This window comes from Ixodes scapularis, unplaced genomic scaffold (assembly GCF_016920785.2).
Source record: "Ixodes scapularis isolate PalLabHiFi unplaced genomic scaffold, ASM1692078v2 PGA_scaffold6__148_contigs__length_123643588, whole genome shotgun sequence".
In the NCBI taxonomy this organism is placed as follows: domain Eukaryota; kingdom Metazoa; phylum Arthropoda; class Arachnida; order Ixodida; family Ixodidae; genus Ixodes; species Ixodes scapularis.
The window spans coordinates 78,650,329-78,668,864 of NW_024609881.1; the positions used below are offsets into that span (position 1 = coordinate 78,650,329).

The 18,536-nt window shown below is 44.5% G+C and overlaps 1 protein-coding gene across 1 annotated transcript in view; it reads right to left on the minus strand.

Moving 5' to 3' along the window:
* Positions 1–1,023: 1,023 nt before the first annotated feature.
* Positions 1,024–18,536, minus strand: part of LOC8028066 (extracellular serine/threonine protein CG31145) — a 71,208-nt gene continuing 53,695 nt past the window's right edge. Inside the window, exons 6-12 of the mRNA XM_042294826.1 lie at positions 16,521–16,613; positions 12,810–12,922; positions 9,860–10,013; positions 8,457–8,593; positions 7,835–7,916; positions 6,960–7,258; positions 1,024–4,153 (exon numbers count right to left, since the gene is read on the minus strand). Coding sequence (XP_042150760.1) covers positions 6,976–7,258; positions 7,835–7,916; positions 8,457–8,593; positions 9,860–10,013; positions 12,810–12,922; positions 16,521–16,613 — 862 coding nt within the window. The 3' untranslated portion in view covers positions 1,024–4,153; positions 6,960–6,975. The remainder of the gene's footprint in view (positions 4,154–6,959; positions 7,259–7,834; positions 7,917–8,456; positions 8,594–9,859; positions 10,014–12,809; positions 12,923–16,520; positions 16,614–18,536) is intronic.

Consider the following 18,536-nt stretch of genomic DNA (forward strand, 5'->3'; position numbering starts at 1 on the left):
CGCATAATTGGAAAAGGATTGACGGCCGTACTCTAGTTTTTCTATTTATTATTAAAAGGATGTAGTTAGCCGGCAACAGGTATATTAAGTTTCCAAGGAACTCTAAAAATTAGAACATTTGTGGGTCGACAAATTATAGCGTGTTGGCAAAGTTAGATGTGCAGAATGAAAGCAACATAACTAAAAGGGACTTGGACAAGACTCCTCACAAGGGTAAATCAATAGGGCTTGGAGTCGATTCAAATTTTTAACCTGCAAACCTTTAATAGATAAATTAATCGTTCTCATTAACTTCCATGCCTAATATCTTTTTTTTTAAATGTCAAAATGACATTTTCTTTCTTCTTTTGCTGAATATGTGATAAATGGCGCAATATAAAATTTCGGTTATGAAACAATCTCGAGATGTGGTTGAGACGAGTTCAAAGACACTCACACTCACAAATGATTACTCCAGCTATCGTTTATATTCTCCGGCAAGAGCAGCCTTTTTTGATTATTAATGCAAAAGCCTTAAATGTCCCATGGAGCGAACCGATGCCACCAGCTTTTGAAGCCGCGCCAAACGGTACCTTCACTTGTCCCAATGGAGCGAAGCCTGCCGTCTGTAGCAGAAATCTGAAGGACAGCGCAGTGAAAGGGGGCGGGCGGGAGAAGGCTGTCGTGGCGGGACACTACAAGAGTGGAAGAAGGGGCGAGGGCCGCGGCGGTCCACTGCTTCGGGTGCAGCTGACCCCAGTGACACCACTGTGAGCTCTAATGCCTGATGTTTTAATTTCAGAAATTTACGATGACCACCAGATTATACCTTGGTATAGATTTAGACTGATGAGTAAAGTCAAGAAACAAATTTATGGAGGGGGCAGGCAATAACATTGATTTAAACGTATGCAGGAAGATTAGATTTCATTGCTGCATTGCAGCTAGATAACTCTTCTGCATGGTAACGATTACCTTGTTTCAAAAATAATCTAATTGGTCACATGACAGCAGGTCGCAGATAATAGATGATAGGAAACAAGATGTTGCAACACTGGCATATAGTTTTATTTCTCTGTACAAAATAGCAGTAATTTATTTATGTATATATAATGTATACCTTTATCAATACAGTAGACCACCTATAGGTTCTTGCAATAAAAGAAAAAAATTGTGGAACAATGTGCGCCACCATATACCATCAATGGAGAAAATGAATAATTTTTTTAACACGTTTGACAACGTTACATTGTAAAAAGAAGATTATAGTCCAGTCCCTGAACTCTCTTCTGCGTCCGTTCCGTTCCAACAAAATGCAGATTTCACTGCTGCGAATTGCCCACCAAAAGTATCGTGTGGACGGTGGAAACAATTTGGTGCTTCAGGGTCAGATATGTAGGGTCATTACAACCGTGTAGCTCACTGCCGTCTGCAACCAAAATCCCGACTTCGATTGTCCCACGTTCCCCTTTTTCATGTGGCCGGCAACGATAACGAATGCATGGCTTGTACTGACGTCACACCGGCTGCCATTTGGTGGCCTTGCTACCAAGCGCGTACCTTCTGCAGCATGCATGTTGTACCACCGAATTTTTTTTTTTTCACACGAACAAGTAGGAATGACCACCAGCACGGTGCGATGACATCACGTGCAAACCATGTATAGAAGTGGCAACACTCAGAGCCCTTTGCACACACTCGCTCAACAAGCTCGACTGCTCCAGTGTTTTGGGGGGCACATGCCTCGTTCCACGGCCAGCGGCTATGGTGCGACATTAGAGGCATGAGTTGGTGCAGAGAGATTAGACAAACACTGGAATTGCTGACACAGCAATGGGAGAACACCACTGGCAAAACGCCTCCTGGGCATTACCTTAATACAAACGTGACGGCCAACCACAACCGACGGTGTCAGCAGATTGAATTCGGTCAAAATTTGATTATCAACTTTTGGCGTTGCCAGGGATAGAGTTGTCACTCTTGAAGGGTTATGACCGGCAGCAATTAGAAGTGTTTGCCAGAGCCGCCAAACATGACGTTTTAGATGGCTTGCAATGACATCATATCAGCAGTCATTGTGGCGGTCTTGTTGCTCAGTGCTCACTTTCTGGAGAACATGTTTTACACTAATGAATTTTATTTTCTAGTTAAGAACAAGTAGAAATGACCACCAACATGTTGCGATGAGCTCAGATGCAAGCCCAGTATTTCCGAAGTGGCTGCTATCGTAACTTCACCTCCCATGGGGAAGGAGAGCGATGTGTCAGGCTGTACCAGTGGTGCAATTAATTGAACGCTGGTACAGCCCCCAAATTTTTTTCTTCATCCTTCCAACGCAATACTCAACGTGCGAGTCACGGGAGTGAATAATCGAACCATGACTCAAACTCGTTTCCGCCCACCAATACATTGAAAATGGGAAAGGGGGAAGACAGTGACGTCACAAAAGGGTGACAGCGGCCAACGACTCTTAGAAAACACCAGGCCTGTGCACACCACCGGGACGTCAAACGGGCACGGTGCCACCAGGAAATATAAAATGTGCTGATTACCCAATGAATGCATCTGGGAAACCACCAGCGTCTATGATGGTGTGGAAAAACTGCATGGCCCTCGCACGGGGCTGTTAAAACAGTAACCACAGCGCTGGTATATCCCATTGGCCCGACTACAGTCATAGCATGCCTCATCATTTGTCATTAGCCTCACACCTCTCATCACTTGGGTAGGTGTACCCATGGGATACATTTTAGTGGCACACTCATAGAGAGCATTGAGACTAACGTTAATTCAAACAGGCATAAAATTTATTTTCAATTAACAGACGAAAGTCTGCAAACCCTTGTAATTTGATTTGTATATTTGCTGAACCTTGGCCTCTTGGTTGGTCCTGCTCTGCAGGAGTGACAACTGCTCGATCACCACAAGAAGCACAGCGAACTTGTTCTGTCTGAACCTCAAGAGTTCGCTATTGGAGTCACATGACTCTAGGAGGGACACAGCACTGGTGAGGCACCATCGACCTAGTAACACTGCTATCTCTTATCGGCTATCAGCTACCATCAGCCTTTGACCAGGCACAATTCTACTAGCTTTGATTGCTTTTAGCCACAGAGCCTCATGTCGTACCAGTGGTCCGATCAATGCAATGATTGTATTTACTGATCTAAATCTGGATGTCATAGTCAATAAGCTATGGTCATTAGGTCGCTTTTGCTGGAGGCAGTTTCAGTCAAAAAACCAGATGCATGATTCATTTTTAATTTGATGCAATTAACTCAATAATGTGTTATCTGGCTTAGAAAGGACAGACCATTCTCTGAATCAAGAAACCACTACAAGTGGGAAAAGTCCATGGCAATAGCCACTTAGTCAGGGGCACGCTGATAAGAGAGATTAGACTCAGTTTTTAAAGCTACATCAGAAAGAAACATTCGAATTCGTCTTTGGTAGACGACCAATAGCTCACGCGCACCATCGAGCCCTTCCAACCAAAACGCTCAATGATTTAACTTCTAGCTGCCATCGTAAAAAAAAAAGAAAAAAAAAACGTGTATAGGAGATGTGCTGTCTGCTACTGCCATCATGAAGACTAGTGTCCTTATCACATTGTGGGTAAGGATTTGCTCAAAACTGCCTTTTCTAAAAAAAAAAGATATTAGAAAACGGTAGCGCGTAGCTATGTAAGTCGAGTTCACACACGAAGATGCACCTGTGCACACACACTCCCATGCAGAAGCCAAAGCATAGGCCCCATATTGTTCCACAGTTTCTTGTTGTCTGATCTGGTCAGTCGGCACCGGTATCTATTTGTAAAATAACTTAAAAAAGCACTGCGTCTTGGCGATGCAAACTTGTCGACCATATCAGACATAGAAAACACAATTGAAAAAAAAATATTGAACAAATTAAAATGTAAACGCATGGCAAATCCTGGAGAGACTGTCTTTGAGATGCAAAGCGTGTGCTGATGGCAGAAAGTGCAAAGGGCAACCTTGGCACTGACAGCACGCGTCACGTTCACAGATGTCTGTCTTGTGGTCTTCCTCTGGGAAAGCTCTGAGTGGACACAGGTGTCCGTCTTCCTCTGGTAAAGACTTGGAAATGCAAGACACCGCAGACCTCAGAGATGTCCCCTGTTCAGTGCATGGACATGGAGGCCTAGTGGCAGGAGCTGGAATGCAAATGGAAGTTCATAGACACGTAAGGTTCAACGGTCTTTATTGCTGCGAGTTGCCAGATTTTTTTGCACATAAAGCCTTCGGAGAATAGAGAAATGGCAGGTTATAAAGACATGGCATTTCGATTATTCTAAAATAAGTTCTAGGATCGTGCAGATATTCGAATTTTCAAATATCAAGTTTCGAATAATACGCTATTCGATATTCGCTTCGAGATAAACTGCGATATTAATAGTTTTCGAAGTGTTGATCGCAGCGGGTTTGCCCCGTTAAGTGTGCTTCTTATCGAGCACCGGTGCACTGCGGAGAAGCAACATTTGCAGAACTCGTTTTTATGAGTGATGCTTCTCTGCAGTGCACCGGTGCTCGGTGAGAGCACCGGCGTCCAACGGGGGTAACCCGCCGCAATCTCAGCAAAGTACCAATATTACAGTCGCATACTTAGGAGAAAAGGACACTTTTATATTGGAACGTTGCAAGCGTGCCTGGTCTATTTAGAAAGAAATGTAAACCTTGTGAACGTTAATACCTACATTGCAGTAAAATTGTCAAAATTATACTGTGGTTAAACTGTGGTGTGGGTGACCTGACAACCTGCGCTAATCATTCGTGGTTGTCAATCTTTTTTTCATATTTGAGATTGATGAAAGGGTATTTGCACAGAGCAAGAAGATTTATAAACCCATTCGACTAAGTATAACTGGATATCTATACAGGTTTAATGTTATGTCAAATGCGTTGCTTACTTGCCATCTCAATGTCGTCATTAGATTTGTCCATAAATATAGATAAATTTAAATTACCCTAGCTTACAAATGGACAACTGAAAGCTTTGGAACGACCCGGCTGGGTTTTCGTTTGAGCATAATGCAGTAGTGAAAGGCTTAATGAAACCATTAAATACTCTAACCGAAAATATTCTGCAAAAAACGATATTTCCTCCAAATTTGCCTCGAACTCAAAATCCACTCTTCGCACACGCCTAACGTGACCCCTATGTCGCGACTACCGATGCCGTTTCTAATCGTCCATCTTCTCGACGGGTCCGTGGGATTTTATGGAAGAGCAGACGGCAACGAGCCCACCTATGCCTGGTCGTTTCTCCGAGTGATCCGAATAGTTGACCCGTGAAGTCAGCAGCACGTATGGTGCTTTAATTTATCCCCGGGGAAATCTTTCCCATAGCGTGACGAAGAGATTACAGACCAGGTAATCACCGTGGCGTTCCCGTAAACTGCCAGGAGCCAGCCACTTAACACATTCTATGTTAAAGGGGTCCCTGCAGCAATATTGGGTCGGTATGTTTCTCGCTGCACACAAGCTCACTGGCACTATAGTGGAACACAAGTGTACTTGCACCAGGGTGCAAGATAGACAGGTGGGGAAACGGCCCATAGAAGCCTACCGCAGCGCCGTGACCGGATTGTGTACTCGTCTGCTTGCGGGTACCCCCGACTTGCGACAGATGGCGCTGCGGCGAGAGGAAAAAAATCGGAATCGGATTTGCGGGGAACTCTATGGGAGACTGCGCAAAATAAACCAAGAGCACGACAGTCTTTCATTAAAAATCCACGAAAAACCATCTCCGTCAGTTTAGCCGGTCGCCATCGGTCGCCCACCCGGAGTGAGAGTTCGCGGTGCTCCACATAGATGGCGCCACAGAAAAAGAGAAAACCGAGGGGGACACAATACGGTCACTCATTTGGCTCTCGTTTCCCACCTGTCTATCTTACACCCTGACTTGCACGCAGCCGTCGCCACTGACCAAGAAACCTCTCTGTCTCCGCATAATTTCATAAATAAAAGTAGACCTTTTTTTTTCCTTCAATCCTTCCTTCACAAAACTCGATGGCGTAGTAATGGGGATTGCATTGTTGTCGCAGTCACGAGGATTGCCCATGTGACGACAATATTCAAATGCAGCTTATAGACGATTGCAAGCTGGGCGACTGGCCGCCGCCATGTCTCTGCTCGAGCAGGAACGCCCGTGCGATTACGAGCTTGTTAAAGCTACGTTCACCCGTGCTTTGCACGCGCTTGCACGCATGGGGCACCACTTGTGGCGCCATGCTTGCAATTGTCTATAGCATAGACGCGGGCACTGAGGAAACGCTCGGGTTTGGGCTCGTGACAGTTAATGGCTCGACGAGCATCGGAGTTGTGGCTCGTGCCCAATTCGCAATGACTAGAATAGCCAAACCCTAACAATATCCGGAACTCGTGCTCGGAGCTTTGCCAACCCCAGTGCGTGGCTCTGAAGATTGGTGGCCAGGCCCAGACCGCGTGGCCTCTCACGCTGTCAGCGAGCTAAGGGGGTTAATGCTGTTTTTTTTTTTCTAATTCTTCTTTTGCGCCTACCATTGCACGGAGACGATATCTAACGAGTTTTTTGCAGGTCATGGACGTCAAAGCTTAATTATAAACGGTATTTCGTGAAAGTCAAGAAATTGCTGCTCCGCCTCTTTAAAAAGGGGCACCTAGGTCTGCAAGTCCCTATTGTAGCGGTGCTGTGTGCTGGCATCGCTACGGTAATTTATGAGTATTGAATTAATTACTGATCTTTATTTATGTTAATTAATCATCTAGTTAAGTACCTAATTAAGGGAGCTTTCTATCGATTAATTCTTCGTTAAAAAGACGCGCCGTGGATCGTCCACTTGTACTGTAGCTACCATAGCCGCGCCTTGCTCGTTGTCGCTGCAGTAATGGCAATTAGTATATTCTTACTAATTAATTAGCTGACAATTTAATACATTAATCCTTCGTTAAAAGTACGCGGCAAGGATGGTCTGCACGTACCGTAGCAGCGCCGAGCTCAGGCGTCGTCCAGTATGATGACCTCGTCGGCCGTGCGCTGTCCGACGCACTCCCGCACTACCTCGAGCACGATGTGTAGCCTGCGGTCGAGGGCCTCCAGGTGTCCCTCGACGAGCACGGGGTTGAGGGGGTCCCTGGCCAGGGATCGCCGCATCTGGCTGCTGAGGGGCTCGGCCCCGTTGTGCAGGCCCAGCAGGCGCCGCAGCGTCGAGCGCCGCAGCAGGCAGCACTGGTACAGCGGCGCCAGGATGCTCAGCTCGTCGTAGCGCGTCTTGCCGAACCTGCAAGCCAAGGAAACCGTGTGAAGAGACCAGGTGCCGATATAGAGTACACCAATATTTAGCCAGGTAATGCACTCCTCGGAGGATCCTCGGAGGATCCTCGGAGGATCCAGGGGACACCAGACGACCATTGGGGCTGACTGACTTCCCCGTGTCTAAGTAGGCACACAACGCGATTTACGTTCATAGGGCTTAGTATTTTTCAAATTTTGTGAGCTGTAGGTTTGGGAAATAAGTTAATAACTTGAGTGCGCAGACTTTCGGGATTGGGAGAGCTGAATATTTGTTGCCACAGAATGGCAATCCATTTTTCACAACATGTTTTTTCTAAGTCGTGAAATTTGCAATATTTCGTTTTTAGTGAAAAGATGAGTAGTATGTGATACTGCGGATAAATGTAACATATAAGAAAAAAAAACTCTTTTTACGCAGCACATTTATCTAAGTGTGTAAAAGTGGATGTATTGTCCTGTTTTTTTTACCTATTCCTGAGAGTTATTTCTGCTCTTTCGTACCCCACACTTGCAGAGGTCTAATCGAAAGAACTGCAATATATAAAAAAAAAATGCAACTTACCCACGGCCATGGTCCAAGTGCAGAGGCGATGAGTTGTTCCCAAAGGTCAGGAACGTCTCATAGTGGTGCCTGTCCATGTTACCTGGATCGTTAGGAAGAAAGTAAATCGGTCTTTTTGCCTTCATGTCAAAGCCCATTTTCCGTCACATACTCCATGATGATAAACATGCAGCTGAAAGCGCTTAGTACGGCTTACTCTAGCTCAGTATAGAGTTTTCACGTTTTCCACATATATTCAATTAAAGATGCACTACAAGCCCCCATGACTTTCTCGATTCAGGCCATTTGTAGTTTTAAAAATTCTAAAATGATTTGGGATGCCATGCATGTCTTGCCTCCTTTTTTCAATAAAAAATTGGCATAAAATTTACGGCCCTTTTCTCCGCTGCTTTGACAGGAGCTCAGAGGCAGAACAGCAAAATAATTAACTGGAATGAATTAGGAATAAAGCATCGAACGAACGCCCACCCCAAAAGATTACACATCTCATATTGTTCACTAGATCCAGGTTTTTTTTCTTCTTTCTTAACTGTGATCGCCCGATACGGTCGGGACTCGAGTTCAAGCAACCCTAATTTAATCCAGTCCGATTCTTTGCACAAGTTAGAAACTGCAGACGTACCGATGAAGAAGTCCAGGATGGCCATGTCCATGAGGTCTGGCAACCTGCGCCCCTTGTTGTAAGGAGGGGTTCTCCGAATGTCGCTGCAGTAGTCGTCGTTGAGCTCCCACTTGGCTTTCCGCCGCTTGTGGTACGACCTGAAACAGAGCGTTATGCTTGTTAGAGCGAAGATCTGGCTGGCGCCTAACAAGCTATTGTATTTTGTAACTATATTGAGTACACTATTTTGCCCCTCCCACACACACACACTAAGGAAAAAAGGGGGTGCAGCCCTTACACCCCTTAGCACATATACGACACCCCTAAGCTTCAGTTGAGCATACACCGCACTGACGTTCAACCGACGCTACCAATTTTCTCGAGCGGCTTGATAGCCGAGTTGTGCAACTTATAGCTCACGTAAAAGTAACTGGCTCTAAAAAAAAAAGTTATCGGGATTTTCTTGGCTCTACTGCGAAACCTCAGTGTTTTATTAGTGTACTCTTTAATGCGTACTTTAGCTGTTTAATATATTATATCTCACTGTCATCAAGCCTCTCGTAAAAGTTGGGACGTCAGCTTGATGGCAGTGGGATGTACCGTGAAATGGAGTTTGGGATGTTGTATATGTGACAAGGGGTGTAAGAGCTACACCCTTTTTTTAAATAAAGTGAAAATTTGTTTTTTATTGCAAAAATATTTTACGCATTGTTGAACGCTCATTTTCCACTTAAATGTAGCGCACGAACCAGATTCAAAAGTTATAAGTGATTTAAAAAAAAAATCAAATGGGGCCCGTTTTCACCCGTTTTCGGTGGCTGGCGCTATTCAGCTTTATGCATTCGAGACGTACGTCGGCCGCCATTTTCCCATTGAAAATTTCAAATCACTTGTACCTTTTGAATGAGATAATGGTTAGTTTTGAAACTTTGGCATCTGGCTCGAAACGATAGCGCTACATTTGAGAGGAGAATGAGCGTTCAGTGATGCATACTCTATTATTGCGGCAAGAAAAAAAGAAGGAAACCCTGTAAATTACGTTTTGGTACACCCTGCACTTGCTTAAATTTTAAAATTTCCCATTGTGTGTACTATGTAGAGGTGCAGACTATAGAAGGATATTGTTTTCAAGATTGTTCATTATGAGAAAATGTCATGAATTTTGAAAATGACAGGTTATTTCGGTGATGAATTGTGTACGATACAAGCTTCTTTGTGACCTGATAAAACACATCTTATTTAAGGCGTGCTGAGTATAGGAATTTTAGCTGCAAAATATGCACTATATAAGTTTTTTTTTTTTTTTTTAGCCGAGGTCGTGAAGACAATACACTGGCTGACCGAAATGGTACATGCTTTAAAATGTTCGATTGTTTCCGCTAATTCGTTCGCCCCCCAATTCGAATCTTTCAGAATCGTGGTACCTCCGCCAGGGATGCCTCCAGGACTTCCTGGGCGCCACCTCCTTGGAAGGGAGGAAGACGGCGAAGCTGCCTTCCAGGGTGTCGGGGTGACCGCAGATGGCGTGCGAGGTGTCGCAGTAGTAGCTGCACTTGCCGTGGAAGCACAGGTTGTTGGCTGCGCATCCAGACACCGTCAGGGGTATAAAACAACCACGTAGACTTGTGCCCGTTATTTGCAAAATGTAATGGATTATAGCTACAGATTACCGACGTCGACGGCGAATTTTCTCCGACACAAGCTCCTAAACGCTATTGCACATTAAAAAAAAAAAAAAATTCGGGAACAATGTGTTAGCCGCGACGGACGTCAGGAATTGTACAAAAGCATACTAATTGACTTAATAATTACCTAAAACTTACTAATTAACTTTATAATTTGCAAGAACAAGCATATGGCTCCGATGAGAAACTTGCTGAGCATCATCGAAAGCCACTAAATCAACTCTATTTAGAAAGATAATAGATAGGGGCAGCATTTGTTTTTTAAAACACGGAACACACTTATATGCGAAGCTTCACTCCATCTTACGGGGGAGGCGAGGAGGTGGCTTTGCGCAGCTTCGCGCCTCAGCCACCGGGGAGCAGACTCGCTCTTGCAAACATGCGCTGCGATAAGACCAAATTGAGCGCTTTTTTTTTTTCAACGCCGTAAAATGCTACTTTTTGCCTTATATCATTCTCAAATGAGTTGATTTAGTTGTTTTTAAAGATGCTGAACAAGTTTCTCATTTGAACCATATGTTTATTTTCACAAATTAAAAAAAAGTTAATGAATTTTTGTTCAGTATTTATGCAATTAGTATGTTGTTTTTTTTAATCCTCGACGTCCGCTGTGGCGGGCAGTTTGATCTCGGAAAGAGTTTTAATTTTTGCTCAACAATCCTATTTCTTAGCGATTTTTTAAAGCTTTTGCCGAAACACCCGGTATATTTCAGTCGTGACGCCAAACTTCGATTAAAATGTCGTCGGAAATGGCACCCTCAAAGACGACTTCAAACCGAAACCGAAACGGCCGAAGAGCGCCCCTGGTGTCGATTCCTCCGCTCTGCGCCGGCTCCGCAGCGCACGCGTCCGTGCCGCAGGTGACGTCAGCAGTGCGACGCAAGCGCGGAGCGAAGGTTTTCTCCAGTCTTGGACACGTTACTAAAAGATGTAATCGACTACAATTACGTTTACTCTCGGTTAAAATAATTCGATAAGATTACTCAATCACTTGACGGAAAAGTCATTGACTGTTACTCGGGAAGTATACGTTACACTAGAACGACATTTCTTTTTGCCGATATAGGAAAGAGCCCCTTTCGTATTGTCTATATATTAACTAGCACCACCGGATTACAAACTACTCGTCGTCTTAAGACAGATATTCTTTTGGTAGACCATCGTCCCGCAGGAGACTTGGTTCCAGCACCTGCTTTTGTGGGCCAGATCACTGTTTTTGTATATATTTCCTGTGAATAAATATTACTATTGCTATTACTATTACTATTCCTTGCAGGAACAAAAGGTGCCATTAGGAAGGAGAGGGAAAAAAAGTAACAGTTGCAAGTGATGTTTGGTACTTACAAAAGCAATCGGATCATTGCGATGACATCATTATAAAAGTAATCAACTGATTACAAAATGACTCTAAAAGTAATCGATAAAAATTAAGTTGGTTTAAGTCGCCCCAAAACGCGAACACAAATTTCTCATAAAAATTTCACGTACATTAAAGCCCCTCAAAAAATGCAAATCTTACGAAATTTAACACTTTTTTTTTTAGTTACTTAGCTAGCTATAATTAACCAATCTCACTTCATTTCTAGTGTCCCCGCGGTTTTGAACACGTTCACTCGAAAAGAATAATCGATTACAATTATAATTTCTCTTGGCTAAGAGGTATTCAACTTGATTAATGGAGTGAAAAAAGTAATTGGACATTACTTGAAAAGGTAACAATTACATTTTCGATTACTTCACATTTCCAAAACTGCAATTCTTTTGCCCGTTTGAAAACAGGCCTGTATACTGCCAAATAAAATCTTTCGTTTTCGGGATATATTTTTTTTTCATTTTTTTTTCACGTATATGACATCATTCCTGAAACAGGGAAAGTCTTTTTTTTTTTTTTAATTTTGCCGTTACTCTTTTCAAAAATGATTTTTTATGTTTTCTTTAAATTGTTTCAGACGATAGTCCGTTGCAAATCAAGAAAGTAGAGCAAGGGAAAGGCAGGTCGGGGTGGAGGAAGCAGACGGGAACGCTGGGAGGAGAAGGGAAAACCTCCTCCTCTCTCCAGCGTTTCCCCTGCTTCCTCCTCCCCGGCCTTCCTTTCCCTCACCCTACCTTCTTGATTTGCAATGGACTATAGAAAAGCACACAGAAGAAAATCAAGGTTAAACCAGATGGCCCCAATCGTTCAAGACTTTGGGACGAGGACACAGGGAGGAAAATGGGGACAGAAGCAACTGAACAAGATAAAACCTAGACGAAGTTTTATCTTGTTCGCTTTTATTTCTGAACTTGCGCGGTGCGACGAAGAAGTTCCTCGGTCAGTGGCGTTGCGTGCGAGTAAACTTGGATTCCACTAGTGCCATTAGGGAGTGTTCACTAGCGGCCATAGCTTTGTGCGCGAATGCCGAGCACGTGATGATGGCGACCTTCCACAGTTCTTTTGCAACGTGCATTCCGCACCACGCAAGATTGCCGGACCCAACAGCCTATTAATGTGGGCTTGTTCTGAGCATGCGCTCTAAACAGCGCCCTCAAATATGGCGCCCAGTGATTACCCCCTACAAGGTTGTATAAATGAGAACTACTCCTACCTAATATGGTTGTATACAGTTGATTACCGTCCACGCAATGGCGTATACAGAAGATCGGGGAAGTATTGTCGCGAACCGGTCACGTGTACGTGTGCGCAACTCACCAGGGGAGACGAAGAACGTCTTGAGGATGTCGTCGTCGGTGATGGCGTAGATCTCCGACGTCATGTTGAGCAGCCTCCCCACCACCGGAGGGGCCCGTCGGAAACCCAGTAACCTGCAACGACAAAAAGGACGTTTACAAGTTGAGGTTTTAGTGTATTGCTAAACAGAAAGCGATACGCTGAAACAAAAATACTGATTGGTTATTTACTTCTAGGAAACATTGCTGAAAGTATTGCTGAAGTACTTTTTTAGTTTCCGCATTGTTCATACGCCGCGCATGTAGTTCTTATATGATTTGGTTGTGGGAAGAAGAAGGGGTACTTTTTCCGTTTGAAACGTGTACGTCTTGATAAGGTAACATATATCTAATCTAAAATGCACAAACATATACCCTAATTATCTGTAATGCTCCGCGAGAAACCGGACTTTTTTTTTTCTTCTTTACTATAGTTTTTGGTGTGTAAACGAGTAAAGTGGTAGTAATAGTTATGGGCAATCAAGCGAAAAGGTTGTTTTTACAAAATATGTTTATTTTATTTGTGCATTAATTGTTGGTTGTCGCTCCAATTGTGTGCGCAATACTGCCAAAACCACGTGAAAGTTAGAGCGCAGTTTTGCCGAATGTTTCGTTTGCACGTTCACCAGCACAGGAAAAAAACACTTACTGAGCTTTACAAAATTTTGTGAGATACACGGTTGTGGTCGCCCTGCCCATTCAGATAACATTCGTGTGACATTATGACGTTTTGAGGTCATTAAGAAAAACAGAAAAAAAAAAGTATTTTGTAAGGGAAACACAAATCTCCAAACACAACTGTGTTTGGAGATTTGGGTTTGTCCTTTGTCCCTCTTGTTCCCCTTCTCCAGGGATTATTTGCATCATTCTTGTCCAGCTCGCTTGCACCTTTGTCTTTCATTGCATCATAACTCGTAAGGGCATTTTTTTTTTCCGAGTGTGAATAATGTCGGGATCCCGAACTAGCCAATTTTGTAGGCGCCCTTATCAGACCTCCTAAACTTGCGCACACTCGTGACTTTACGCACCCGGCTGTCAAGAAGCATGCTACCTCGCTACGCGCGCTCTAGGTTAAAGTGGCACGCTCATTCTTTCTCCGCGATACTTTTTATCCAAAAGGGAACACGAAAAGCTGCACTCTAAAAAAAAAGGGTGTAGACCCCTGGTCACATACACGACACCCCAAGACTTCAGTTCGTCGTACAACGCACTGACATCAAACTGACGGCCCCAACTTTTACGAGAGGGTTAATGACTGTGCGATATAAAATATTAAACAGTGTACGCATCAAAGAGTACAGAGAAAAACACAGACACTCAGGTTTTGCAGTAGAACCAACAAAACCCCGAATACTCTTTTTTTTTTTTTTTGACAGTCAGTTGCATCTTATTGAAGTTATTTTAATAAGTTCTACAACTCAGCTATCAATTGCCGCTGGTAGCGTCGGTTGAACGTCAGTGTGGTGTACGTCCACCTGAAGTTTAGGGGTGTCGTATATGTGACAAGGGGTGTAGGAGCTACACCTCCTCTTTTTTAGTATGCGTGTTCTTATAGGGATCCTAGGTTCAATCCCCACCCCTGTCCGTTTCGATCTGGATGAGCATCGTACCGACGCGCGGTTGTGTATTACTACTGCGTGGTCCTTAAAGTCCCCAAACTAGCGGCCGTATACTGCACTGGCTAAATTTCTCATATACACAAACTCATCTCTGTTACGTCACGGCGCGGTGGTGGCGCGTCGGACGCACTTCCGGTCCGGGGCTGTGGGCGGAAGTGCGCATGTGAGACGTGTATTCCTGCGTTGTTTTGAAAAGAACCAGACAAAAACCTGCCTTCTCGTTAAAATGCTGCGACTGGGGCTGTACCATAAGAGTCGAGAAAGGTTTGAAGGTCAGTTTTCATGCGCTCGGTTCGTCCGAGAACGTGGATATCTGCCGTGAAAATGGAAAACCAGACGCCGTCGGACCACGATTACTTGGGCGGGAAGCATTTTGGGTTGAATTCACGGATACTTCTGGCCATCAGGTTTATTTGTTTTGTTCCAAAATGAACGCCGGAAAACCGTCAAGTTATACGGGCCACCTGGGAGCTACGTTCAGTGCGTCTTCAAGTTCAAACGGTCGCCTGATCGTTCGAACTGTCGTCTGTTCTTTCAAACGTTTCTGCTTGTCGTCTGCTCTTTTAGAGGACACCGGCCCGTAGACCGAACGTGGGCCCGTTACTTGCGATAAGAAGTGCAGGCCTCAAAAGATTTAAGTTTGAAGGTTGGTAAGCAGGCTCGACGTAAACAGTAGACACAAGGAAATGTTGATCATTGTTACCAATGGCCATCACCGACTTGTTATGCCTGATTCACTTGGTTAGATTCTGCTTGCGATTTTCAGTATCGACGTCGACCATCTCAACTATGGTTCACGCTTTTGCACGTCGTTACTGAAAATTGCGAGCGAAATCTCATCATGTGAATCAGGCTTTAGCGTACATTCTGCGGCGTCCACGCGGAATGAATCGCCGCATGTCAGATTATTCACGCGAAGTTTTGCGGTGTAACGAGCCTCGTTAATTTCGCTGACGCCGGTCAAGTAGTCAGACATCGTTAGGATGACGTAGAATCAACAATTCCAACGCGAAAAAGAGCGCGGGGACTCACACCGAGGCCGACAACATCGCATTTCAATGGTTTGTTTATGGGCGACGGCAAGCTTCTTGCCCACACCCCCATGGCGCATGCGCGGCGCCAGTGGCGTCCGCTAGGGGCGCTCCGGGCGCTCCGGTTTGTTTGTAAACATGAGTTGGTGTATACATCGGGTAACAATGACTCCAAGTTCTGCCAGACTAAACTCCCGCTGTATAACCAACACCCGACAAATTTCGGTGTTCTCATCTCTCATCATCGATGCCTTCCGACATGTTTGCCGTTATTTTCAAGGACACTTACCATCAAAGTCTTCGTTGCTGTTCGACGGACAAAGAATAGAAATTTGTTAGATAAAAAAGCGCCTGCCATCGACGTGTTACCTCCCTATATCTCCTTCTTTTAGCTTGGCCAGGCCAACACCAGTAACAAAGCCGCCGTGATTTATTTTCGGCGTCAGCAAAAGAAGCCCAGCGCCTGGCACAGACTGGGCACGAGTGCTGCGTCAGCATTCAGCTGAAACTCGCGTCCAATCAACGAGGACACGAGTTTCTGGCCGAAGGGTGACGCAGGAGTCGTGCCCAACACATCTAGCGTTGGCTTTCTTTTGGCGACGTCGAAACTTCCAGATCTGGGGCTCTAAACTCGTCAAACACAAAGTTGGGGCCGAAGTTGACGGAGCGCACCGATTGGACAACCACGACGATGACTTCGCGTTTTTGTCGCCGACGTCCAATCAGCGCGCTCCGCGAACTTTCGGCTCCAACTTTGTGTTTGACGAGTTTAGGGCTCCAGGCTTTGTAATCTAGTTTCTAGCTCTTTCTTCTTCAGACTGGACGCAGCCGGTGCTGCGAGCTGACGGGAGTAATCAAACAGCGCCAAAAGCGCAAGTCACTGGGCCTACTAGCGCTATAGCGGTTCGAAGCAGACGCCAAAGTTCAGAACGAACCGTTATCTTATTCAGAATACTTTTTGATACTTTTTGAGGCGCGTTTCTTTCTTGAATGACGGTGTCGTATTGGTCACACAAGAAATTGAGATGCGATTGGGCGACCCACCTGTCCAGGTGGAAAGAGGCGATCTCGCTGTTGTGCCTCTCGAAGTCCACGAAGTAGAAGTGGTTGGGATCTGTCTCCCGATCCCTCGGGAACCTGCGCCATTAAAAAAATAAATAATAATATACAGGTTAATCGCTAGTTTATTTAGATGGGCTCCCACAAAGACTGGTTACATTATGAGTGCGACGGGGTTTGCAAACGCGGGGTAACAGTGAGTCGCACGAATCGGCAGCTTTTCAGGTTCACGGAAGACGTTCTTCTTCGAGGTCTGCTTGTCGTGCTGAGACATCCATGTTCACCGAGAGGACACACGGGGCTTGGAAGCTACGGAGAGAGGTGGCGGAACTCACGGGCGGTGATACTTTTTTCTTCCCAAACAACGAATTTGCATCTTTTTAGAAGCCACAAAAAATGGGTATCGCATTTCTTCTCTATTTTAAATATTTTGTGTGCACGCCTTCGATGACTTACGACTCAGATCAAATTTGGTAGTCGTGTCTAAACTTTAGAAAACGGCCCGTGACTACGGAGAAGTTAGTGGGCGCGTCTGACATCGGCCAGTTCTCGATCGACGGTTTTCGGGCAGAAAGAGACCGAATTTCGAGCCGCAAATTATGTTCTGGGTAGTGGGGCTCTCATATGTCATGTTCAACTAAAAACCTCGGCGAGCATAAATACCCTGTCAGTGTCCCTTTAACAAAGTCAAACGCAACTCTGTGAACCAGCCTCTACATTTTGTCCAGCAAATAGATCGATATAGTTATACCTATGTTTTCAACCAATGAGGAGGTGCTGAATTGTCCTCAAAGACTACAGCAATCCCCCCTTAGGTAGACGCTATCTTTACTCTTGACGTAAGCGGTATAAGGTGTAAGTTGCTTATTAAACTTTTCTATAGACATCTTAGTTCCGAATCTTCCCCCAAAATTTTCTCTAGTTTTCTGACTGCCATCCAGTAGAAACCCGTTTTCCCCAGCCAAACTGACAATATGATAAGTAGTTGAAAAATTACTCCAGCGCTATTGACATCATCGCAACGCCTTAGCAACAACACCCACCCGTCTGTTGCCAATGTGACAAAATACTGTCAAACAAATTTATCTTACTTTATATATAAAATCGCCTTCCGTCATGAAAGGAAAACAAATAAAAATATTTTACAGTCACCATCTAAGCCAGGGGTCTTATCCTCAAACCGATCAATACTTTTTCTTTGGCGGAAGGCCACGATCGAGTGGTGAAGGCGGAACATCTGCACTCTCTACCAGTCACAACTATAAACCTTTCCAATAGCTGCCTCCTGCGCGCTGCCATCTTTATCTTATGGGCTGTGAAAGGCGTCCTGCGCGTGCGCCGTAGCTCTTTCTCACGAAATGTGACACGCCGAGCACGAGTCCACAGCCCTGTGACTCGGCATTTTTCGCCCGGGTGTTAAGGGTTTCGTGTTTTCGCTATTTATATTTTCTTCAAATTCGGGGGTTATTTATTGGTGTGTATTTTCCCCCTTTGAACCGATGTTTTTCGGTGCCTAATTTAAAAGTCGGAAAGAAATCGGTTTTTAAAGGGGCCTGTGTTGTAAACCGACTGTATAATTACTGGAGGAAATATTAAAATGTATAAATTCTAGTATTTTCTCAGGTTATGCTGCTAAAGCTAAGAGAAAGGGGCAATGAATGTGGTTTCGATAGAAAGGAACAACACCAAGGAGTGCCTCTGTGTTCCGGGTCAACGAAAAAAAAGAAAAAAGAAAAGAGGGTAGAAGATTTATTGTTTGTAAAGCTGCAGCGTCTTTTTTTTTTTTTTAATTTTAAGGACAGTTTGAATTTGGAGATTTTCAGTTTCCACCGATTCACAGAAAGCAACCTCAGGGGTTGATTTTCGGTGTTTATCGGTATATACCAAAAACACGGAACCCTAGTGATGAGCGCTGTAAAGTTTTATACGCGACGATAGATAATCCGTGCTCCAACGCCGTGTGTTTTTGGCAATTTCCTTAGGCAAGTATTAACACAGATT